Source organism: Heteronotia binoei, chromosome 8 (genome assembly GCF_032191835.1).
Source record: "Heteronotia binoei isolate CCM8104 ecotype False Entrance Well chromosome 8, APGP_CSIRO_Hbin_v1, whole genome shotgun sequence".
NCBI lineage: Eukaryota > Metazoa > Chordata > Lepidosauria > Squamata > Gekkonidae > Heteronotia > Heteronotia binoei.
The window spans coordinates 70024323-70051059 of record NC_083230.1 but is presented as its reverse complement, the minus strand read 5'-3'; the positions used below and the strand labels follow the sequence as shown (position 1 = coordinate 70051059).

The 26737-nt window shown below is 42.1% G+C and overlaps 1 protein-coding gene across 2 annotated transcripts in view; it reads left to right on the top strand.

Moving 5' to 3' along the window:
- The window catches only part of TMCC3 (transmembrane and coiled-coil domain family 3), a 227773-nt gene that overhangs the window by 116386 nt on the left and 84650 nt on the right, over positions 1-26737 (top strand). Inside the window, exon 1 of one of the 2 annotated variants that reach the window (XM_060245192.1) lies at positions 26121-26347. The exons of the other annotated variant lie outside the window; for it this stretch is intronic. Coding sequence (XP_060101175.1) covers positions 26270-26347 — 78 coding nt within the window. The 5' untranslated portion in view covers positions 26121-26269. Of the gene's footprint in view, positions 1-26120; positions 26348-26737 lie in introns of those variants that run through there. 2 annotated transcript variants of the gene reach the window in all.

Genomic DNA, 26737 nt, shown 5'->3' with positions numbered 1-26737 from the left:
GAGATGGGGCGGCTCGCCACACTTCTTGGCGCCGTTTCCCCCCTCCCCTCGCTTTGTTTTTTTTGGGGAGCGGGGGAAGAGGCTGATAAACCTGGGGTCCCCCACCAGGGTGGGAGGGTTGGGAAGCCTAGCAAGGTCTATAAGACAACTCTATTCCAGCAGGCCTTTGATCTGACATTGAAGGAATGATATGGGCTGACTGAGATACATCAAATATAGACTGAATGCCATCTGAAGCGAGAAAACATCAGATACAATTAGCACCAGACTGTTTTAATTGTTCGTAACCATTTTAATTGTTTAACTTGTTTTATTGTTTAACTGTTAAATTGTTCTTATTTTGCTGGTTGTGAGCCGCTCTGAGCCTGCTTCAGCAGGGTGGGCAGGATATAAATCCGATAAACCTTAAACCTTACTTAATGTATTTAATGGCAATGAAAGTAGAGATATCCACTGTATTACAGCTCCAAGTATCCTAAGACTGATGTGATGATGAAGGTATGAATTTAGACAGATCAGATTTCTTAACAATGAGCTTCAAATCTGGTTCAGGGTAAAAGCTTGTCATGGAAGACAGTTCATTTTGATTATTTCATCTATGATAGTATGAATAAAGACTTGACCCCCCTCCCTATTAGAATTCATTTACATGCAAAATTGATGAATACCCAGTTGTTATATTTTTATTTAATATAATATATTTATATTTAATGGGATTTATTTAGGGGGCAAATTATGTGTTTAGCAGGTAAGCATGCGGTATTTAATGTGAACTCCGGAGGTGAAACAGGATCTGTGTTTTCTTAATAAGTGTATCTTTGCATCTATATGCAACTTGGAAGCTCAGTATATTGCTACATAATGCTGTTAAATTCCAATCCTAAGATTGCTTTCTTGAAAGTAATTCCCGATGAATAAAATGTGAATCACTTTTGACTATACCAGTTATGATTCCTCTCAAACACAAGAGATGAACAGGGTCAGAAAATATGTTTACTATTGACCTATTAATTCAAAACACAATGTTTTAATAATAGTGATAGAGACAAACCATGGAGAAATTTGGTTCCTGTTATATAGACTTTTAAACTTCATTTGTACTCTACCTTTCTCTCCAAAGTGGATTCTCCCCTCTTCCATTTTATCCTTACAGTAACCCTGTGCGGTACATTAATCTGAACCTGTGTGATTGGTCCAAAGCTACCCCAGCAAGTTTCCATGGTAGGGTAGAAATTCAAACCTGGATCTCCTAGATCCTAGTCTGACATTCTAACCACAATACCATGCTGGTTATCTGAAAATACAACCAAAAATAAAGAGAGAGAAGAGAAGAGGATTTATACCCTGTCCACTCGGAGCCTGAGAGTGGTTTACATCTCCTTTCCCTTCCCCTCCCTACAACAGGTAGGTGAGGCTGAGAGAACTTTTTCAAGAACTTCTCTTGAAAGAACAGATCTGAAAAAACTTGTGACGGACTCAAGGTAACACCTGCAGGGCTTTTTTGAGCAGGAATGCAGTTCTAGCTGGCTTGACATCAGGGCGTGTGGTCTAATATGCAGATGAGTTCCTGCTGGACTTTTCTATAAAAAAGCCCTTTGTGAAACATTGGTGATGCCAGGGGGGGATGGCCTAATATGCAAATAAGTTCCTGCTGGGCTTTTCTACCAAAAAGAAGCCCTATACGCCAGCAGCTGCATGTGCAGGAGTGGGGAATCAAACCTGGTTCTCCCGAATTAGAGTCTGCGCTCTTAACCACTACAGCAAACTAAATAAACTGCTTCTTTTCTTTCAGGCATTTATTTACATATATTCTGCTTTTCTTCCAAATGGGACCACAGAGCAGTTTACAGCATCATTTTCCCCTCCTCCATTTTATCCTCACAATAAACTTGTGGGGTGGGTTAGGATGAGACAGTGTCACTGGGACAAGATCACCCAGTGAGCTTGCATGCATTTGAAGCTGGGCCTCCCAGATCCTAGTCCAACACTCTGAAAACAACACCACACTGACTGTCTTACATTAACTTGATTTAAAGGCTGTAACATGGAAAGTGCCTCCCCCTTTACAACATCCCACAAATACAGATCATATCTGTCTTCATAATGGTAGTGAGTATGTTACTGTGGTTTCTTGTTGAAGTGGTATATAATTCTGTCTTATTGTGAACAGAGGTTGTGTTTTGTTGTTTCTGTTTTCTGTTTATGGCAAGCTATGAGGTAGGTAGAAAAGATTTTTCCTTGCCTCAGATAATTATATTATGATCTGCAGGTCCTTAACAGTTCTCCACTTCCTTGATTCAATCGGAGCACTGCCAGTTCCTCTTGTTTATATATTTTTTTATTTTGTTATATGTCAGTAGTTTCTGATACAATTGTGCAGTCCAATACAGAAAAATGTTCAAGGTAATCATATGTATAGTTTGTAGTCAAAGCAATGTTCAGATGAAACCTGTTGCCTAGCATTTGCAATTATCTGGTCCCTTTGTAACATAAGGCATATTTAGACATTCTTTTCCTTATGCAACTATTCTAATTCTGCTTGGAACAGGATAATATGAAGAAATGTCATGTGTGAATCCACAGTAAACCACAGCTGCACAAATACACTTCTGCAATTCCATAGGGCCTGTAAGACAGAGCTCTTCCACCAAGCTTTTGGGTGAGACAGTAGGTGTCGATTTTATTGGGTCCCTCTTGTCACATGGTTACTTCTTTGGGAAGTGAATATTACTTGTAAAGACTTAGTTAGCCCTGTAGCTAAGAGCCAAAGAGGGGGAGGCACAGGGGGGCCATAGGAGGGGGGCTATGCGAGTGAGAGCAAGAAGCTGGCGAGACTGGGGGCCACCCCTCTCCCTCCTCCCTGCAGGGTGATTTAAATTGAATGTAAGCTACAATTCCCCTTCTACATTTCCTGGGACTCAGCCTGCAGTGATCAACTTCTAATTTTGAAGTTCAAAAGAAGGCTGATTTGTATCTCTGTGCTCTCTCCCCCTGCTTTCCTGTGGCCTTCCCCAACTGGGAGCAGCAGGGAATGCACATGGCTTGTACACGCTGGCTGGGGGAGACATATCCTGGCTGCTCTCCTCCCTCCCTCCCTCCCCACCCCATAAAGACTCTAGCTGCTCTTGCAGCCTGTGCAATCCAGGGGCTTCTCCTCCCACCTACCCAAGAACTTACCATTCAGGCTCATGGCAGTGGAAAACAAGGCAGCGCATGGAGCCCCCAGCTCTTCATGGCCAGGCTAGGGGCTGCTGGGAGCAGGGGGTGGGAATGGCTGCTCATCTACCCACCCAGTTTTCGGAATCTGCTTGACCATCCTACTCTGCTCAGAGTGCTTCCGGGGAAAGCTTGCTGGTGCCGCTACTTGCTTCATATGCTGAGGCGATTAGGGGGAGCGTTCCAAGGGGGAGGGGACCCATAAAATCCACAAGGAGGCTGGGCCCTAAGGGACGCTATGGGCCTGGACTTAGTCCCTCAAGAACTGGAGACAATCCTCGGGGAAAGTTTAAAATTTATTGGATCATCTGAAATATAATGGAATTAGTCTGGTCGCCATCATTTTATTGTAAATTAGTAGTTTTAAATACGGTATTTTAAATATATTAAATGTGAATTTTATTGTTTTTGATTATATTGTAACCCGCCTTGAGCCCAGTCATGGAAAGGGCAGGCTAGAAATAAATAAATAAATTTTAATTTCTTTAATGGCAGAGATATTAATATAAATTTGTAGAAGATTTGCAGTGCTCAGTCAATGAAATTGCAGAAGTCAGGTCAATTACTCACAAGGCACTCATAGTTCTCCTCCAGGAGATACATTTTTTTTTTTTAAAGGGTAATGATATGTTATCAACCTTGGCAATATGTTTCCTGACAAGAAAACTAGAAAATATGGCAGTTGCATGCCGCATAGGAGAACATTTTGAGCCTGGTGAAAGTGATTTCTATACTTTGTATCCGCAAAGAATTGAGCATTGGTTCCAGAATAATCGTTATTAGTTGGACTAAGGACGTTACCTACTGAAGCACGCCTATTTTTTACCAGAAGTGTGTCACTTTTTTCTTTATTCTGGGAGAATTGCTAGCACCTTGTCTACTGTGTGCATCATGAAGAGGATTATTTCCCCAGTGCTAGTGCACTCTAGGTGTACATTCATTCTATGGAACTTATGTGTTGTTCTTTTTAATGTATAAAGTGTATTTATCAAGTTGTTATGCATCTCTTATAAGTGGTTGTTAAGCTGTATTACAGTCCTTTTTCATTATATAAAGTGATTCTTGTAAGCAAACTTGTGTTCAGCGCTAAAGTAGTGATAGTAAATAGCAAATATATACTAGTAACATTGTGCATGGTTATCTCCAAGACTTCAACCTCACCATGTTTTTTTCCCTTATTTGCCAAGCCCTCACCTGGAGATTGGCAACAATAGTTCCCCAGGAAGAAACAGCTTATTTAGAGGGTGGAGCCTATGGCATTGTACCTGTCTGAGGTCCCATCCCTCCTCAAGCCCCATCCCCTCTAAGCTCCATCCCTCAAATCCCCAGGAATTTCCCAACCTGGAGTTGGCAATCCTAGCTCCTTCCCAGCCAACCATCAGCCTACCTTTATTTGCCTCTCTGACTTCAGCTTTCCATCTCCTCTTCCCTCCCTGCAGCCTCTATCTAGGAAAAGGGACAGTCTTTCTCCATAGTGAGGACCAAAGCAACTTACATCATTCTCCTCTCCCCCTTCTGATCTGCACAATAGCCCTGTGAAGTAGGTTAGGCTGAAAGTCTGTGACTGGTCCAAAATCACCCAGTCAGCTTCCACGGCAAGAACCGTGGTCTGTCAGACCCTGCTCTGAAGCACTAACTCCTATGCCACGTTGGCTCTCGTAGCAGGACTGCGACTGAACAGTAACAAGCAACCAGGCCTAGGGTAGCCAACCTCATGGAGCCTGAAGATCTCCTGGTATCACAACTGAACTCCAGACAACAGATCTCTCTCCCCTTGGAGAAAATGACTGCTTTGGAGGGTGGACTCTGTGACATTATATTCAAGTGAGGCCTCTCCCTTTACGGACAGAACCAAGTGTGGTTGCCTAGCAGCAGCCACTGCCTATTCTCAATCCTCATCTGGCTTGGGGCAAGGCTGAGGGGAGGAGGGAGGGGAGGGAGGAAGTGACAGAAAAGAGGTGGCCACCATGGCATCTGAGGAAACACTCCCAGTGGGGCCAGGCCTTGCCACCTAGTTGCATTATCACCTTTGTTCCCTGTCTCTTTGCTGTTTCCCTGCTGCCACTTACTTTATCTTCTGAATGCCACAGAGAGTTGGTAGGCAACAGCAGGCAGGAGAGAGGAGTGGACTCAACCAATAGAACACAGTGGAACTTGAGTGGTGGCTGATAGCCCAGTGGGTGATGGAGTGCACACCACAGCACATGGGAGAGCTGAAAAGTGCCAATATGCTTGGGGTTTTATATATATAGGATGCTTAGCTTTGTTTCATAATTTCATTTGAATTTTCTCATTTCAGTTTTTGCTATAGTGTACCATGTGTATAGTACCTTAAACTCTTCAAAGTGTTTATACTTATTCTCATTTCTTTCTACTGCATGAGCACATACACAGGCAGTGAGGTGTCTTCTGTTCAGTCAAGAGGTGCATTTAAAGCTACCGTATTTTTCGGTCCATAAGACGCTCCGGACCATAGGACGCACCTTCCTCCTGGGGGGCAATCCACTGCCTCCACCTCCGATCCCAGCGCTTCCCCCGCGCCTGCCTGCCTGGCTCCAGCTCTGCTTCCAGCAAGTGCTGGGATCGCTCCACGCTGCCCCCACCGCAAACCCAGCACTTCGCGAGCGCTGGCTGCGGAGGGGGCAGCGTGCTTCCTCCGTGCCTGTCTGCCTGGCTCCAGCTCTGACGCTTACAGCAAGCGCCAGGATCGCTCCCTCCGGCCTCCGATCCCGGCGCTTGCTTCAAGCATCAGAGCTGGAGCCAGGCAGACAGGCACGGAGGAAGCACCCGCCCCCTCCGTAAACCCAGCGCTTCGCGAGCGCCGGCTGCGGAGGGGGCGGCATGCTTCCTCCGTGCCTGTCTGCCTGGCTCCAGCTCTGATGCTTAAAGCAAGCGCCGGGATCGGAGGGCGGAGGGAGCAATCCTGGTGCTTGCTGTAAGCGTCAGAGCTGGAGCCAGGCAGACAGGCACGGAGGAAGCACGCTGCCCCCTCCGCAGCCGGCGCTTGCGAAGCGCTGGGTTTGTTGTGGGGGCAGCTTGGAGCGATCCCAGCACTTGCTGGAAGCAGAGCTGGAGCCAGGCAGGCAGGCACGGGGGAAGCGCCGGGATCGGAGGCGGAAGCAGTGGATCGCCCCCCCGGAGGAAGGTATGTCCTATCGTCCCTTCGCTCCATAAGACGCACACACTTTCCCCCCCACTTTTTTTTGGGGGGGGGGAAGTGCGTCTTATGGCCCGAAAAATATGGTAGGTCTTTCTAGGTCAAATTCTGTTCTTCTAGTAATCAAAATAGGCTTGCCAGTTCACAGGTCCAGGTGGGGGATCCCCTGGTTTTTCAGGCTCCTCCCCGCCAGCAGCCAGCTGGCCAGTGGGGGAAAACCCCCCCAACAGCCATCATGAAATACAGCAGATGGTTATATTCAGCAACATAGTAAATTGCCCCAGCGAGATTACAAACGTGATTGCTTGCTAACTGTGTTTATTTTGGCTGCTTTGTGCATGTTCACTTTCATTTAGTGGAAATTTGCTGCTGGGGAACAAGGAAATGAAGACTGTACTGCACTGGTTAGGCTGAAACTGCACTGCACTGCTGTATTTTTCTTTATTTTAAGGAATAGGAATCTCCTGGCTCCCCCTCCCCCAAATTCTCCAGCTAGTTACTGAGTTGGACCTGTCAACTGTATATCAAAAAGACTGGATATTTTTTTTCTAAAATGAAAATAGGGCAAACACCAATCATTGCTATCTGTCCTCTATAGAGAAATATGCTCTGCAAAATATTACTGATCCAGTGTAATCCTTTGTGCAGTTACAGACGTCTTCGGGGGGGGGGGGGTTTGAGCAGGAACACACAGGAATGCAGTTCCGGCCGGGTTGGCATCAAGGGATGTGGCCTAATATACAAAAGAGTTCCTCTCGGGCTTTTTCTACAAAAAAGGCCCTAGAAGTCTTACGTGTGTGCATGATATTGATGCCATACCAATTATCAAATATATGCATATTGATTTTTCAGTGGAGTTGCTTTGCAGTTTTCCTACTGAAACCTCATTTGCACTCTACAATCATTAGCAGGATGACCTCATTGTTCAAGAAATGCTTGTGTGGATAAAAAGTTACATGTGAATCTTTTGGGGGGTTTCCTGAGTACATAACTGCAATACTTTATCACCAGAAGTTTTTTTCTAGGAATGAAACTATGATTCATTTTCTTACAGTGTAGCCATAGGCCAGGTCAAGGCTATATATTTAGCTATATAGGCCTGGTCAACATTTCTAAATCAGGTTAAGCCATGGATCCTGAATCCAGACAAAGTATTGTATAATAGATTTCTAGCTTTTAAATTTGTATTCTGCCTTTCCTCCAAGGAGCTCAAGGAAGAGTACACTATTCTCTTTTTGTCACAACTTTTTGTTATAGCCTCACAGTAACCTTGTGAGGTAGGTTAGGATGAGAGAGAATGACTTGACCAAAAACTCAGCCAGTGATCATTATGACGTAGTGAGAATTTGAACCAGAATTTTATTCTCAGCTGTGTACTCCTGAAACATAAAAGATCAATAGACAATCTTAACAGAAGGTAGAAACATCAGCTTATTTCAGGGGATATTGTTGTAGTCAATTTTAAGATATGGTTGTATTTTTTTAATTATAAAAAAAGCTGATGATGTGATTTCTGTTTTTTGTCTGAACAATGCTTTATCAAGAACCAAGACTCAGTTTAGTTAGGAAAATTACTATGGTTTTTTCAGATGTTACAATAATGCATACCGGATATTATGGGAGTATACACTGCCCATGCCTCTCCTGGTATATGTGGTCACTGCTGTATGAACAGGAGCAACATGTACAACTTCAAATGGACCACTGGATTTTTAGGGGGTTTCGTTCATGCATATCAAGGCTATATAGCCATAGTAAATATATGCACTGATTTTGTTCAGAAAACCTGGTGACTGCTCATTTTGGGAGTATTATGCATAGCACATGCTCCTGTTGTTTGATGCTACTGGGTTCCCAGTGTCTTATTATAATGTTAATCACCCTTTGGGTGAAGAAGTACATCCTTTTATCTGTTTTAACCTGACTTTTAATAGGTCAATTTTTAAAGCATATAAAGATAATAAGACTGAATTAAACCCTGTAGAATACTGGGTTTGTTGGGTGTTCTGAGATACAAAGAAATAAATGTTTTTGTATAGAAGAAGTATTATTATTCCAGCAGTGGATCTACCAGTTTTGAGCTGATAAAAAGCAAGCATTGTAGTAAATAGAAATCCAGTTAGGGTTGCCAATCCTCAATTGGGGGCAGGGAATCCCCTGGTTTGGAAGTCATTTCCCCCTTCAGGGTTATCAGAAAGTATGGGGGAGGGTTGAATGTCTGCTGGGCACTTAGTTATATGTTATACCAGTCCCCATAGGGTATAATGGAGAATTGATCTGTGGGCATTGGAGGCTCTGTGTGTGTGTATTTTTGAGGTAGAGACACCAAATTTTTAGCATAGTACCTGATGCCTTTAACACCCCCTCCCCAAGTTTCAAAAAGATTGGACCAGGAGGTCTAATCCTAGAAGCCCCCAAAGAAGGTGCCCCCATCCTCCGTTATTTCCAATAATGGGAAGGCATTTAGAAGGAGCACAGTCCCTTTAAATATGATGGCCAGAACTCCCTTCAGAATTCAGTTGTGCTTTCCACATCCTGCTCTTGGTCCACCCCCAAACTCCCCAGACAGAGTTGGACCTGGCAACCCTAAATCCAGTATATTTCCATCGCAAATTTCAGTACATGTTAAAATACGTGTAAGCATTTTAAAGGTATTCATGTAGACATGACAGAGAGGCAACATTGTATACAGTAAATATTAACAAACATGGAATACTTGCTTTTTAATAATGTTTTCTAACTGAGATAGGTAAGTAGATTACTTCTGAATTATTTGAGTGTAATAGAAAATAGGCTGTGTCGGGCTTCTCCACAATTCTGCAATTCATTAATGCTGTAGGAATCAGGCTTCTCATGGGAAATCAGTAGGTTCTGTTGAAAATTAAGAAACAAATTGCAAAAACATAGCATTAGAGCAGTTTCTTCATACATATACAAGTACAGTATAGAGCAGCCTCTAGCCCTAATTCACTAATTGAAAAATGGGACTGGGACTTTGCACCTGTGAGAATCAGTGGCTCATTATAGAAGATGGCCTCTGTTCATTTAAACACAAGGTACAGAGCCTTGTGCTGACTACTGTTTTCCATTATTTTTTTTAATGAATGGGCAAGGAAATCAGCCATGATTGGAAACTTGACACACATTAAATATAGTGAACACCCAATCATAGCTTTTGTGACATGAGATATAAACAGACTCCCATAATGCATTTACTCTTGAAGAAATCTAAGTACTTAGAAGTCAGACCATGCAGCAAAAAACCCAATCTGATTACTCCTTTTAAATGGACTATTACACAAGAGAATTTAATGCATCATTAATATCCTGTTAACCTGCTTAGATCACATAGTTACAGAATTTTGCTTCTATAATTTTAAAGCAAGATTTTCAGTGAGAGTAGCTTATAAAAGGTGCGTTATGCATACATTTAACAAAAGGCAAATGTTTTATCTGATATATCTGAATAATGGGGCATTGTAACTAATGTATATTGATAAAAATCTTTTGTGTACATGGAATGCACTTCTGCTAATAAAAGGGCAGTCAGTCAGTCAGTCAGTTTATTGCGGCTCTAGGCCAATCAACAACAACAACACAACTCATCAATAACAGTACAACGCAACACCAAGCTAAAATATAACATAACAATATAAAACTATGTACAACCATCAAAATAGTAATAAAATTATCTGACGTAGGCAACACTTAACTAAGGGCATCTTCTTTCAAATACAAACAGCATTAAATTTCTTCCTGTCAAGGTCGGTAACATATAGAAACTTAGCAAGATCCAGAGAAAGTTGATCACTCCCATCCCCTAAGAGGAAGTAAATGACTTGGGCCTGATTTAAGGATTTAGCGAGCATTAGATGGTTCCGCAGAAGTCTGTACCTTGCCTCTGTATGGAAAAGACAGTTCAGAATGAGATGGGGAACCGTATCGACCTCCTCCAGGCCGCACGGACAGATCCTGTCTTCTAACGGGATCTTGTGGAAACGGCCCCTCAGTACTGCTGTGTCAAGAATGTTCAGGCGTGCCAAGGACAGCATCCGCCTGATCTTAATTGGCTGTATCTTTTCTAGATACCTGGCACATTTAAGATCACTTGTAAAAAAGGTTGGGATATACGTCCCCCCAACTTTGGCCAGAGATTGTTTTAACTCCAATTCCAGTAATCGGTCTCTGATAATTACTTTTGCCCCGTTCTTGAACATGAGGGCTAGGGAATCAATATTCAGATCACATTCCTCTAGTTTGGAATTTAATTTCCTCAACCAATTACTAACAAATGAGTCATAGAAGATTTGATGTACTATATCATCCGGATTCGCCAGCACCCTTAGAAGGAGACTCAAACCTCTATTCCACATTACTGTGGAGAGGCTTGGAAGCCCCGTTTCCAGCCTATTTGCAATAGATGAGGCATATTTTGGCACCTGTAGGATACATCGTACAAACTTCGATTGAACCATCTCCAATTTAGTTATTTTATTATACAAGAAAATCTCAGCTCCGTACATTAATTGGGGTATGACCTTAGCATTGTAAACCTTAATCGCCGCTAAGGCGTTATAAGCGCCCTTGGAAGTGTAAAACTCCTGCAGAGCAAGCGCCGTGCGTTGGGCGTTACAGTGTACGTTGTCAATGTGCCCTTGGTAAGATCCTGTATGATGAAAAACAACCCCCAGATATTTGTATGTTTTAACTTGTTTCAGTTTTTCATCATTGAAACGCCAAATCATTTCTCTGAATCTTTTAGTGAAGACTATAATTTTAGACTTGTCCCTGTTAACGACTAGATCAGTGTCCAGACAAAAGAGAGAAAGCATTCTGAGCGACCTACGCAAACCAACTTGGGTTCTTGACAGTAGTAACACGTCGTCTGCATACATCAAGATGGGCACAGCAATCTTCCCAATCTTAGGGGGATGCAAACCGGGGTCGGTGAAATACCCTACAATGCTATTAATATACAAATTAAAAAGTTGCGGGGCTAATATACAGCCTTGTTTGACACCTTTACTCGTTTGAATTGGATGAGTCAGATGACCTTGGGGTGTGCAAAGGGCAAAGGGCAAAGTTTTCCTAATTTCAATGGATTTCCCTTCCAGCTACAGCTCCTGCATTATATCCCGGTCCCTTTAAAGAAAGATGTCTTTTTGGGGTACAAACAGGGAAAACCTTGTTCTATGGGTAGGATCCTGCTCACAGTAGTCTAATTGTTTACAAACTGCATTATGTAAATATGTGGTGAGGCAGTGAACTTATTTAATATAACTGCAACAGGGCCTGATCTACCTATTTTTTGAGTGGGGGCAAAACTAAAAATTGTCACTACTCAAAAAATGCTGAGGGGGTGCCCCCTGCCTCCCCATGGGCAAAGAAGAAGAAGAAGAAGAAGATATTGGATTTATATCCCGCCCTCCACTCCGAAGAGTCTCAGAGCGGCTCACAATCTCCTTTACCTTCCTCCCCCACAACAGACACCCTGTGAGGTGGGTGGGGCTGGAGAGGGCTCTCACAGCAGCTGCCCTTTCAAGGACAACCTCTGCCAGAGCTATGGCTGACCCAAGGCCATTCCAGCAGGTGCAAGTGGAGGAGTGGGGAATCAAACCCGGTTCTCCTAGATAATAGTCCGCACACTTAACCACTACACCAAACTGGCTTCTTCCCCCTCCACAGGCATCCACCCCTTTTCTCCTTCCTGGGTCTGTGCACAGACCCTGAAAGGAGAAGGGGCTGGGGGGGCAGTGTGGCACAGTGGCATTTGCTTCATCCTTGGCTTCAAGGACAGAGCACACACTGCTGCGATGCCCTTGCTTTCTCTTTCCCAGGTCTGTGTACAGACCTGGGAAGGATAAAGGGGTGGGAGTGGGGTGCAGTAGCATTTGATCCGTCCTCAGCTCCAAGGATGGAGCATACGCTCCTGCAATGTCCCTGCTTTCTCCTTTTCAGGTCTGTGCACAGACCTGGAAGGAGAAAGGGGTTGGGTGTGGCATGGCAGTATGTGCTCTGTCCTCGGCTCTGACAACAGCGTACACTGCTGCTACACCCCTGCTTTCTCCTTCCCGAGTCTGTGCATAGACCTAGGAAGGAGAAAAGCAGGGAGGAAGGAAGGAGGGGAGGACTCTCAAGGGCCCATTGATTGGTAGAGCCTTTGTTGCTCCCCCCACCCTCCGTGGGAGCCCAATTTGGCGCCCCCCCATGCGAAGCCCAGGGCAGGTGCCCCCTGGTGTTCCCTCAAATCTGGACCTTCTGTGCAATAGTCTCGTAATAAATAGTCTTGTAATATCTATACTTAGTTAAATTTAAAGCAGTTACATTTAAGGCAGTTAAAGTTAAGTTTTCTGAGTGCTGTTGAGTTGTCTGTATATAAAATGTTTTTATTGTATTTTATTGTTTTATCATATGTTGTACTCTGCCCTGAGCCCTACAGGGAATGGGCAAAGTAGAAATATACCAAAATAAATAAATTGTTACACCTAGTAATATAAATGAATAGTTTTTTGTAATGATTATAGTTTGTCTCACTGAACTGTGTAAAAACATTTATTTGCTAATTGTCCATTCATTTCACTGAAAATGGAATCTGACAAGTATTTAGAAATGTAAATAAGATGTGTGTGTTAACAGGATTTTATTTACTGAGATTTACAATCTGTACAAGACATACAGAGCTTTTTGTGGAAAAACCCAGCAGGAACTCATTTGTATATTAGGCCACACCCCCTGATGCCAAGCCAGCCAGAATTGTGTTCATGTGCATTTCTGCTCAAAAAAAGCCCTGAAATACATATAACCAGGGCTTTTTTTGAGCTGGAACGCACCGGAACACCGTTCCAGCTGGCCCGGACAGCATTCCAACATGGTCGGATGGCGTTCCGGCTCAGCCTGGGCAGCTTTCCCTGCTGTTGGGCAGGGCTCAGGGAGGCCAGCTGGGCTTGTGCAGGGCCTCCGGACATCCCACTGTCTGGCGGGGTTCAGGGAGGCCAGCCGCACTTACGCAGGGCCTCCCAACGTCCAGCTGGCTGGCGGGGCTTGGGGGTCAAGCTGCAGAGCCCAGGCTTCTTGGGAGTCAACAGTTTTATAGGTGAGTTGCTTTCTTTCAGTGTCTTTCTTTCTTTTCCTTTCTTTTTCCTTTCTTTCTTTCATCCTTTCTTTCAATCCTTCCCTCCTTTTTCCTTTCTTCCTATTTCCTTTCTTTTCCTTTCTTTTTTTCTCTGTTTCCAACTGTCTCCCCCTTTCATTCATTCATTATTTCTTTTTGTCAGTTTCTTTCTCTCTCCCCCCCCTTTCATTCATTCATTCATTTTTTCTTTCTGTCAGTCTTTCTTCTTATCTGTCTGCTTTATTTTCCACTCCCGACTCACTCACTCACTTTCTTTCTTTCTTTCTTTCTTTCTTTCTTTCTTTCTTTCTTTCTTTCTTTCTTTCTTTCTTTCTTTCTTTCTTTCTTTCTTTCTTTCTTTCTTTCTTTCATTTTCCCTGTTTGCCTTATTTCCCCCTCCCTCTCTTTTTCTTTCTTTCTTTCCAACTTTATCCCCCTTTCATTCATTTTTTTCTTTCTGTCAGTCTTTCTTTTTCTCTGTCTATTTGCTTTATTTTCCACTCCCCCACTCTTTATTTCTGTCAGTTTTTCTGACAATATTTCTTTTTCCATGTTTGCCTTTTCCCACTCCCTCCCTCCCTCCCTCCCTCCCTCCCTCCTTCCTTCCTTCCTTCCTTCCTTCCTTCCTTCCTTCCTTCCTTCCTTCCTTCCTTCCTTCCTTCCTTCCTTCCTTCCTTCCCCCCTCTCTCTGTCAGTCAAACTTTTTCACTATTTTATTTATTTCTCTTTCTTTCTTTAAGCACTACACCATGCTGGCTCGTGATCGAGGAGTGTGTTGGAATTTGATTTTTTTTCTGGAATGTCTATGTATTTATGGCTTTGTATATGTATATGGCTATATATTTCTGGACTTTTTCCAATGCTAGAATATCTTTTTTGAAGTGTGATGACCAGCATTGTTACCACACCTCAAAAAAGACATTATGGCACTTTTGGTGATGTCAGAGGTGTGGCCTAGTATGCAAATGATGGTGATGTCAGAGATGTTGCCTAATATGCAAATTTTGATGATGTCAGAGGTGTGGCCTCGCAGACTAATGAGTTCCTGCTGGGCTTTTTCCACAAAAAAGCCCTGCATATAACAATTCTATGAGGGTGTTCCAAATGAATTGGATGAAATTCTGGCTTTACAAAACGTTATCTGGATAAACTAAGGGCATAGTGGGTAGCTCAGTATCACTTTGGATTCAGTTTATTAGTAGTTTTTATATCCACACTACTCTATGGTAGTTTTGTTTCGAACTGTGGCTGAAAAATTAAGTTTGTTAATAATGACCGATACTGTTTCTTCTAGGCAGAGTACTGAACAATTTCAGGTGATTTTAGCTTTACAATTCCATCTTGCTTAGAATAGCCCTCTTCAATATGCCATTTACAAAGTGAGCAATATTTATTGCATATGTGAAAATTCCCTGACCAGTAACTGTATTAACAAAGCAATTAGGTACAGACATATGGTGCTGCCTTATACCAAGCTAGTTGAGCTCAGCATAGCCAACTTTGGTAGTAGTTTTCCAGGTTTGAGAGACATCTCTTAACAGGAGATTCTAGGGACTGAACCTGGGAGTTTCTGCATGCAAAGCAAGTGCTCTACCACTGTGGCATGGTTTTTTCCCCTATGGTAAAGCATAAGAGTCAAAGCTATGGCCAGCCTGCATGGCAGGGAAAGAAATATGATTCTTTTACTGTCCTGAAAACTTCCTTTCCATATGTAACTGAGAAGGGTGAACATAATGTTTGTTTAAATGTATTGCAGATCAGTGGGCAAAGCCTTGTCTGAGATGTGTAGTTAATGTTGGTGATTACAGAAGAGACTGCAACAGTTTTGTCAGTAATTACCCAAATATAGAAGTCAGGATGTCTGTCTGTCTTTGTTTACTTACTTTACTTCATTTTTACCTGGCTGTCTCAGAGACAGATTCAAGATTTATTTTAAAAACCTGATAAACAAAAATAAAACAGCCATATTGGCAACACTATCTTAAAAGACTGGTTTTCATGCAGAATTTTATGCCATCTTAACTACCTAGCAAGGGTTTGTCATTGTATCAAAATGGTGTATTTTCATGGTGGCTGTATAAAGAAGCAGCAGCCTGTGCCTGAACAGCTGGAATATTTCATTTGGGGTGATTATGGAAGGATGACAAAAACATGGCGTGTTCATTGGTTATGTTCTTGTGAAAGACAACATGTCCTGTGTCACACAGTTGTTGCTCATTTGCCGGCAGATTTAGAGCTGGCACTGATGGTTTCTGCTGATGATTGTTATTCCATGACAGGCCAAATATCATTTGGATGGTTACTTTGATACCTTAATGCCTCTAGTTCATCAAGTACTGGGAAATGAAGAAAGCACAGACAGTGATTTCCTGCACATTTGCTGTTTTGAGATTGGACAGATAAGGTCTGAACTGCTTCCTCTGTCAATAACAAAAATGGATCTAATAATATTTAGCTATAGATTGAGCACTTAATAGTCATAAGTTATTGTGAGGGACAGTCAGGGTCCGCGTGGTAAAAGGGACCACTTTAAATTTTTTGTCACCTTTACCCAGTACCTCAGACACAGAATAAAATCTTGTCATAAATAATGAAGCACCAAAGCGTTTTAAAATTCAAAACCAAATATTATGTTTATTAAATACAGAAGGAAAAGAAGGGAGGAAAATAATTACTGGTTGGTTATTAATCAGTTGGCAGGTAGAAATTCAAATAATAGATGATCTCTGAACACTAGAGATATTGACAGGCTGAAGTAATATAAAATAAACAATAAACAAACAGTGTTTCCTTAACTCTAGAAAACATTCTTAGGTAGAGAAAGATTTTAAAGTTGGTTTAGGCTTCCTAAAATATATAAAAATCCACACCCTCTTTGTCATTCCCTCAGAGGACTGTCTGAACTTGTGACAGAATTATCCCCACACAGACACGCTCCACTAGCACACATGTACACTCCAGACGTTGAGTAATACCTAGAAACTGACAGCCTTGAGTGCTATCACACCAGCACCTCAATTCCCTGTGTTCAGTCCCACACAGCTAGTATCCCTGTCTAACTTCTGGGATTCCTTCACAGCCACAAGAACTCTAGCCTCTCTTCCAGTGTGTTTATGTTCTTTGTTTGAACCAGGAGTCTATCCTTTAGCACTGACAGGACTCCTCAGCCAAGCCTCAAAGTTTTCCCCTGCTCTAGTGATACAGTCAGAGCTTTTTTTGAAAAAGGAAAAAAGTTCAGCAGGAACTCATTTGCATATTAGTCCACACCCCCTGACATCACCATTGTTTCACATAGGGCCTTTTTGTAGAGAAATCCCAGCAGGAACTCATTTGCATATCAGGCCACACCCCCTGATACAAACCCAGCAAGAACTGCATTCCTGTGCGTTCCTGCTTTTAAAAAAGCCCTGGATAGAAGAAGAAGAAGAAGAAGAAGAAGAAGAAGAAGAAGAAGAAGAAGAAGAAGAAGAAGAAGAAGAAGAAGAAGAAGATGATATTGGATTTATATCCCGCCCTCCACTTCGAAGAGTCTCAGAGCGGCTCACAATCTCCTTTACCTTCCTCCCCCACAACAGACACCCTGTGAGGTGGGTGGGGCTGAAGAGGGCTCTCACAGCAGCTGCCCTTTTAAGGACAACCTCTGCCAGAGCTATGGCTGACCCAAGGCCATGCTAGCAGGTGCAAGTGGAGGAGTGGGAAATCAAACCCAGTTCTCCCAGATAAGAGTCCACACACTTAACCACTACACCAAACTGGCTCTCCACACCAGTGTGCCACAACTCAGTTTCCCCCCAGAAAGACCCTTTGCTTTGCCCTTTCTCACAAATAAAACTCTCAGACAGAAACTACCAAACCAGTTCTGTCTCAAGGAACTGAGCTGACAGACTGCTCTTAGCTCCTTCCTCAATTGATCTCCAGCTGAACTCTGCGAAGAGATTCCCCCCCTCAGCTAGCCTCCTTCCACTCAAAACATTCATATTCATGGAGATCAGAGTGAGCTTTTTTACACTCACCCAGGGAAACTTTCAGTCCATCACAGCTATGAATTGAGAGAAGCACTGGTGTCCCCATTTTGCAGATCATGACCAAAACCTAAAGCAAAACCCAGGTAATTTTCAAACTGGTGAAGTGAAAGAGACTTGAATCACGTCAAATCATTTTGATTTGCAACCATATCAAGAACCTAGCAAATTATTTGTCGCAAAGGTTTATTGTGCACAGGATTCTCTGTGGTCTTAAGTTGCCCATTTATATTGTCTCTTTTGTATGCAAACAATTTTTTTTTACAAATTTACATAAAAACATGTGTTGCTTGCAGTATACAATATAACTGCTAAAAGAGAGGCAGTTTGGTGTGTAGTGGTTAAGTGTATGGACTCTTACCTGGGAGAACCAGGTTTGATTCCCCACTCCTTCACATGCACATGCTGATTTGACCTTAGAATTAGATACACCTGAACTGTATGTATTTCTACGTTACCTTTGCCTATATTTCTGAACTATTGCTTCATGACTGTAGTTGTATGTATTGAAAGATGGCATAAGCATTACATAAATATCATCTGTAGTAGAATTCATGACTTGTGATACTATGTTTTGCATTGCTTAAGAATTATTTGGCAGTGGTATCTGCACAGGAAACAGATCTATGACCTAAAAGACATATGAGGTAAATGAAAACTCTATGCAGCCAATTGCCCCACTTCAAAGAAGAAGATGCTGTATGGGCATCTCCATGGTTGAGAGAAGATGGATGCAGCATAATGGCAGGGTTTCAGTTAATTACTCTCACCATTCCACAGTTAAGGATGCATCTGCCCGTTAGTCTCCAATTTTGACATATTTATTTCCTTCACTGTGTTTTGCCCAGAATTAAACCTAAACAAATGGTAACAAATGGTATTCCTGTTTAGTCCTTGAATCTGTAAAACATCTTCATTATGCTGTTTTGCTAATTTACTGCTCACCCTCTATCTATATGTATGGACTGCTAAGTTCTATTTCATTGTATCTGTAAAGGCAGGGCTTTTTTTGAGCTGGAATGCACAGGAACGCAGTTCCGACTGGCTCAGCATCAGGGGGTGTGGACTAACGTGCAAATGAGTTCCTGCTGGGCATTTTCTACAGAAAAGCTCTGTGTGAAATAATGGTGGCATCAGAGTGTGTGGCTTAATATGCAAATTAGTTTCTGCTGGAATTTTTCTACCAAAAAAGCCCTGTGTGAAGATGTGAATGCACATAAAACCTTATACCTTGAACAAAACTTCATTGGTCTTAAAGTTGCCACTGGACTCTGTTCAGCTAGTAACAGATCCGTCATTTATAAATTTGTGCAACCTCATTTTTAAAATTTTTTTTTACTAATTTTTCACTTAAATTATAAAGAGGAAACATATTAACAAAACAAAACTTACAAATAACAATATAGCAGTAGAATTAAAATGTGAAACATAAGAACATTTGTGGCATATCAATAAATGGGCTGAAAACATTAAAAGTAATTAGTGATCTGTTAATAGATTGGAATAGACTTATCTTCCCTGGAATGTTTACAGATCTGACTTTTAGCATTTTCTACAAAGTTCAGAAAAATGATCTATCTACTGTGAAAATGTGTGGCCTGTGATAGGCTACAAACTATCTTCAACCACAATGAGATTTTACCATGTTTTGTAATACTACTGCTTGAGTGTGAGGCTCTTGGGATTTCCCCACCTGACTGGTATAAAAAATAATTCCAGGAATATCATGGGAATAGCTTCAGTATCAAAATTATTTAGTAACAAAACTGAATCTGGTGCTATTGTACAACCAGTAATTTTCTTGACTTTTAGCCAGTATGGATGCATTCTGTCACATTACAACCAGGTAACAACCTATTATTCCACATCCTTTCCAACTAAGCTTAGAGCTGTCTATCCAACCTCTTTTTAAACCCATATAAGCCAGTAGCCATCACCACATCGCCTACTGTGTGAAGTAGTACTTCCTCTGTTTTATATCTAAATGAATGTTTGTATGTTCCTCCATATTAAAATTCCATGTATAAAGAAAACTAGATACTGGCTGGGAAGTATTTGTAACATGTTTCTGGCACAGCTTTATCTCTTCATCTCCCCTTTATGACAGGCTGAAGTATATATGTGCTATGTGTGTGTCCATTGTCAATTATATAGCAGTAAGCTACTCAAAATATATTTGCTGGAAAACACGTTCTCAGTAAACTTAGGAAAAAAATTGATTCATTTATTTGACTATCATACTAACCATGGTTTCCAGTAGCTTATTTAATGTTTTATGCTATACAGTTAGTCTTTGGCTGTGGTGTTTCACATGCACACCATGATTAGTAAACAACACAATTATGGGAATATTTGAAGACCAGAACTATATCCTTTGGGCATTTGCAGGTGCACTGATAAAGCATACCTCATGAGTGCTGTTGTTTGCAGCTTGAAAACAAATTTGTGTCAAGCACCTTGCTTAGTTCTGCTTACTGCTTGAGGCACACGGTAACTTAGATTGTACGTGTCTATTTTCAAGTAATATTCAGAGACCATTACAGTGAATTTGGCTAAATAATAATAATAGTAATAGTTGTTATTTAATTTCTATCCTGCCTTCCCTGTGAACAGGCTCAGGGCAGGTTACAACATAAAACCATAGCAGTAATAAGATTAAAACTTTAAAAATATTACACGATCTACAATTACATAATCTACATAAAACCATAACAATAGAGATTAAAACTTTAAAAGTTACATAATCTACAAACATTACATCAAGATCTACAGTTTTTACAAACTTTAAAAACATTACATGATCTACAAATATTAAATCAAGATTTACAATTCTGTCTAAGTCCAGCAGCCAGCATGCATATATCAAGGTTAAAGAAAATTACTGTTGCTTATAAATCTGAATTTCCATACGTCAGTGCCATCTTCAGATACCTGAATCTGGTTTAGAAGTTTGCATTAATGTAGCTGTGAGTAGATTTTGGCCGTTTTATCACTGCACTGGGTGTTGTTGTTGTTCAGTCGCACAGTCAAGTCCAACTCTTTGCAACCCCATGGACCAAGTCACGCCAGGCCCTCCTGTCTTCCACCATTCTCCGTAGTCTGCTCAAATTCACGGGTGGTAGGGGGGAGGGAAATATGTTAATATTTTAGCTGTATCAAAAATCACCCTTTCTGCTGTTCCTTTAACCCATTCAGAATGCTGTTGCTAAACAATTTTGCCCTGTTATGGCTGTGATTTGGAAAACTAGGAGAAACCTAATCTAATTTCAGGATTGTTGTGAGTCCAGTGGAGGAGGGAATAATCTATGGCAGGGGTGTCAAATGTCCATCCCACAGGCAAGAAGTGGCCCACCAAGGGCTTTAATCAGGCCCATGGGGCTCTTTTCTCCCCCGTCTCCCCTTCTCTCCCTCACTCTTTGAAGCTCTGAGGCTGCCAGAGTTCCCAGCTCCTTCTTCCTTGTCTTTGCAGGCTGAAACAGGAAGCAATTCTGGGCTTGCAAAGCTGAAAAGAAAATGCAAAATGGACTTTCCATTGAGGTTGCTGTGCCCAGATAGTCTACTCTGGGAGTAGTCTATTTGGGCACAGAAACCTAAATGGAAAGTCTATCTGGGTACAGAGACCTTAATGGAAAATCTAGTCAGTGTTTTCCTTGCAGATTTGTCTATGCTACAATGCATTTTAATGGAGTGGAACTCAGTTTCACTTTTCTGCATTTATATGGCCACTTAGAAGCTGTTCCTTGGTGGAGCTGTGTTACTATGCAAATAAAGGGTTGATGCTTTGAGCCAGCATGTCTCTGCTAAATGGACCTTAGAACTGGTGCCTAGTGAGTACTCTAACCTGGGAATGCACACCCTAATGGGGATACTACACTGAAGAGCCATTGCTAATCTGAATAGATCTGGGGGCAAGAGGAGAAGCTTGCAATGCCCAGCCATTTCATGTTTTCCTAAGCTCAGGGTATTTTATATTTTTGGTTTATATTTTCAGTTTCTGCTGTGATCCTTGTGCTTTTTCTTGATGTTTTATTTTTAAAACTGCATTGCCAAATCCCACTATTCTTCCACCTTTCCATTTTAAACAAAACAATGCAAGAGTTTTAAGCATGTTTGTATTTTAAGTAAAAAATAATGTTAATTGTGTTTCTCTGTATCTTTTCTAAAGTTTATATCTCCACTACCTGGCATTACATTTTATGATACACATGGCTTGACCCCACAGAGTCCCATTTATGTCTGATCTGGTCCTCATAACAAATGAGTTTGACATCCCTGATCTATGCCATCCTGAATTCCTTGGAGGAAGGCTGGATTTGAAAAATAAACTATGATGTCTCATGAGATCTTTAAAAGTGGCCCCTTGAGGCATTCTACATAAGCTCCTAGGTCTTAATTTTAAATCACTTCAGCTCAGTCTAAGGAAATAAGGCAAGGATATAAATATATATATATATATGTATATATCATGTGCCATTTTATTATTATTATGCTTTGTTGCTAGACCTCCCTTTGTGTTGGTGTCCTAGACCCTCTTCTACTTTCTCTTGCCAAATTCCACAAATTCTCAGGTCTTCACACTGCTTCTCTTTCATTCTCCAAGTCTCTGAATTAGATTCATATCTTTTAACAAACCCTTTTTCTGAAGCACACTAGTCTCACAATAACTCACTGTTGATTATCCCATTAATCACTATTTACTTTCAGTCTCTAGTCTCTCATCTCATCAGTCCTTGTAGCTGGAACCCTTCTAAGCAGGCATTATGTCCTTTTCATCCTCAGCACAGTGAGCCAGATTGTTGGTGCTAAATAGATATTAATATCTGTGGTGAACTAGCAAAATGCATTTTATTGGTCCTGTAAAAATGCACCAATTCCTATGTCAAACATACTGAATAAAAATTGATGTGCTCAGTCCTGTCACCTCAGAAATACCTAATTCAGTTGAACTGATACTCTCTTGGAGCTGGGTAAACTACCATTCTGGTACCCTTTCACCCCTAGTTAGCAGGATGAGGTTGCTTAGCAACCATAGAAGGCTTGCTGTCTGGTCAGTTCACCTCCTTGGGTAAGGAGGCAGCATGATGGGGGTGGGGGGAGAACCAGGCTGACATCTAGGACTGGCCTTAATGCTCTGGCACAAATAAACATTTTATAAACAGATTGTAAAGGCATATTAGGGAATTAGAAGCCAACTTCTTTTTGTACCACTTGATATTTTAGACCCCTTTTCAGTGTTTAGTAGATTTCCTTGAGTCCATTAGCCTGCAATGCAAAATTGTACCGCTTAAACCTTTATAAATTTTGGTAGTGAAGCAATGAATCAACCAAGCTTTTTAAAATTGCTTTTCAACTGATGTTACCTTATGCTGCCTTGTTTGATATGTATAAGGATTTGAATGATATATGTGATGCATATATAGATTCTTTAAGAACAGAAGCAGAAAAAGTGGATGCAGGAGGGCAGAAATTCTTGCATGATTTCTACCTAGCACAGTACTTTTCAATTTCATGTACACTAATTGAAACACACAGTCCAGCAATTTTTGAGAAAAGCAGAAAATCCACCTTGTATTATCTTCCAGTACTTCATGGAAGAAAAGGGGAAAATAAAATAAAATTAGGGATTTATATTGATCAGTGTGATGAATGGTTTTCTTTTACAAAGTATATAAGCTCATCTGTCACCTTAGGCATATGTTGTTCATGAACTATATTTTTGGTGAACTAAAAATACCACTGTAGGATGAATCCAGAAAACAAATTTTTGTTTTAACCTTGAAGAAACTTAAGCCTAATTATATGTAGCTAATGACTTTCATAGTGGTGATGGGGCCACTGTCCCCCCCTTTAAAAAGAATTGTATGTGGCATATCCCATATGATTGTCAGTTTCTTTTTTAAAATTATCACATCTGTGATCTTGACCTGTAATTAAGCATTAAATAAAGAAGTATTTTGTTTCATTCATCTTGACTTTACAAGTAATAAGTTTCATTGAATGGTTCTGGCACTGTAAGACTGGTAAAACAGGATTACCTTTGCGAAGCCATACTTATTTTTATTGACAAGGCTTACTCTTCCATATACTTAATGCTTCTACCTGTAATGATTCTTTATACCAGTATCCCTGTGATAGGCTAATGGGTCTGTCAATAATAACTGAAAACATACACAGGCAAGGGGAGTCAGAGAGGTACTGCCAAATGAAACAAAAAACTCTTTACAGACTAGCAGAAAAGAATGACAGAAAGGGACAAGTGAATATCTTCAGGGAGGCAATTCCATAACTGTACCACAACTGAGAAGGCTTTTTCTCATGTTGCCACCTATCTAGCCTCAGATGATGGAGAGAACTTAAAGCAGGGTATCTGGAGATGCCTGAAATGCTTGAGTACATGGAAATGGGAGTAGGTGGTCATGGTCCTTAAGGCTGACTCCAAACCATATACAATTTTAAAGGTCAGTGTTGCTGTTGTTCAGTCGCACAGTTGAGTCCAACTCTTTGCGACCCTGTGGACCAAGTCACGCCAGGCCTCCTGTTTTCCACCATCCTCTGAAGTCTGCTCAAATTCATATTAGTTGCATCAGTAACGCTGTCCAGCCATCTCTTCTTTTGCCTTCTGTCTTTTCCAGCATCAGGATCTTCTTCAGTGAGTGCTCCCTTCTCATTTGGTGACCAAAGTATTTGAGCTTCAGTTTCAGCGTCTGACCTTTCAGGAAACAGTCTGGGTTGATTCCCCTTAGGACTGACTGTTTTGATCTTCTTGCAGTCCAAGGGACTCTCAAGATTCTTCTCCAGCACCACAGCTCAAAAGCATCTATTCTTCTGTGCTCGGCCTTCCTTATGATCCAACTCTCACAGCCATACATTACTGTTGGGAATACCATCGCTTTGACTATACGGACTTTTGTTGGCAGGGTGATGTCCCTACTTTTTATTATACTGCCTAGGTTTGCCATAGCTGTCCTCCCAAGGAGCAAATGTCTTTTAATTTCATGGTTACAGTCACCATCTGCAGTGATCTTGGATCCCAAAATGTGAAGTCTGTCACTACTTCCATGTCTTCTCCTTCTATTTGCCAAGGAGTGATGGGCCGGATGCCATGAACTTAGTTTTTTTGATGTTGAGTTTCAAGTCTCCTTTTGTGGTCTCCTCTTTCACCCTCAACAAGAGGTTCTTTAGGTCCTCCTCACTTTCTGCCAATAGAGTGGTGTCATCTGTATATCTGAGGTTGTTGATGTTTTTCCCGGCAATCTTAATTCCGGTTTGTGCTTCATCCAGGCTGGCATTCTGCATGATGTACTCTGCATATAAATTAAATAAGCAGGGTAACGATATACATCCTTGTTGAACTCCTTTTCCTATTCTAAACCAATCCGTTGTTCCATATACTAACACCTTAAATAAGGTCTGGAATCAAACCGAAAATCAGTATAGATGGAACAAAACTGGAGTGGTAAGTCCTCTACAGCCCATTCCAGTCAGCATTTCTGCTGTAATTTGCACCAGTTGTAGCTTCCAGACAACCTTAAAGAGCATTCGCAAACACAGTGCGTTGTTCTAATCTAGATGTTAGCAGTGCATATGCACTGCTTTTTATGCTGTTTTTAATGCAGCTTTTAAGGCTGTTTTTTATGCAGAAAAGGTGACACCTAGCAGGTGAAAGGGGCTCCTGGCCATAGATGCCACATGCTAATCCAAGCAGTACCCTCAAGCTCTGAACCTAGTCATTTAAGGGGAATGCAACCCCAGCCAGAACGCATACACCTATACCTGGGTCAGTCCTCCTGCCCACCACTAGCACCTCCACCCTGTCAGGAGTAAGTTTCTACTGCTAGCTGTCATCTCGTTAAATGTGACATGTTAGATTTCCTGGGCAAATCTTCCCTTCATGTATGTTGGATTTGATAGCAGCACGATCACTGTTCTCAAGTAATAGAACAAGCTGGAATCCAACAGTACCTTTAAGACCAACATTTTTAAAAAAAAAAATTCAGGGTGCAAGCTTTTGTCAGAGGATGAAATGGGATACAGTGAGCAGTGCTACAAATAGCTGGTGAGCACCCAGACTGCCTCAGGCAGCCTTAATGGCCAGTCGGATCCCGTCCTGACATTTGACCACAGATTCTGAAGAGGGCTGGCAATGGTAAAGGATCATCCAAGTTTCAAAAAGAAGTGCCGATAAAAATGCCTGCTGCTATCTTAGGTGAGGGTTATTTCGGTTTCCTGTCACGTGTTTTGGATTATTTCCTTTGACTTCTTGCGTTAGACGAGCCGCTTCCACTTCTCAGACTCCACAGTGACCATCGCCTTTTTTTGGGGGGGGGGGGGGATTCCTCAGAGCCTATTGGAAAGGCGGTGCTAGGGGGAAGTGTGTGTTAGATTTAGAGAGTGTGTGTGTGTTAGGCTTAGACTGTGGCATGGAAACCACCTCCCTCCCGTTTGCATTCGGGAAAAAGTCGTCGGAAAGACCTCTCTCCCTGGCCCGCCAAGCGCAGATTTCTCCTTTCCCTGTCTGGACGCGCTTCCTTCTGGGCGCTTTTCAGGAAGCGGAGCTGCCAGACTGCGGAAGGGTTAAGGGCGTTTGTTGTGCTCCGCCGCCTCTGGTGGGCGTGCCCGCCTTCGAGCACGCCAGTTGAGTCTCTCTGGCTCCTTACAGCAAGTGTGAGCAACACCGAGGCGCGCGTCTCTTCTGCCTGGTGGGGCTAGCTGGCGTGCGATCCGCGCTCCGTGGCGGAGAGCGAAGGGAAGAAAGTAACAATCATGCCTGGCAGTGATACGGCCCTCGCTGTAGACAGGACATATTCGGACCCAGAGAGGCACCGGCGCTTCAAGACTCGGGTAATCCGCAGCTGTTCCTTCCTCCCCGCGTCCAGCTTCTCTGTCCTTCTCGGCGGCATCCGGGACTGCACCTCGGTGATACCCTAATCAGGCAAAATTCAGGGCTGCAAAATCAGGGCTCTGTGATGTGTGAAGTGTCAGGTTTCCATTTGCCCCCCTAATAATGGTCCCCCCCCCGACCTGACACCTCTGCGATGGGTGCTTGCAAAGGCTTCGTTTCTAGGAAAGCGCGTTACTGTTTCCTGTCTTGAGGGTGTTTCCAGAGGCATTTTTCACGTAGCATCCAAACCCTGCTCCCGTGCGTGCCTCTGTGATGTGTCAAGTGTCAAGTTTCAACTTGCCTGGCCAGCAAAACAGCCGCTGGGAATTCCGGCACCTGGCTGGGATGGA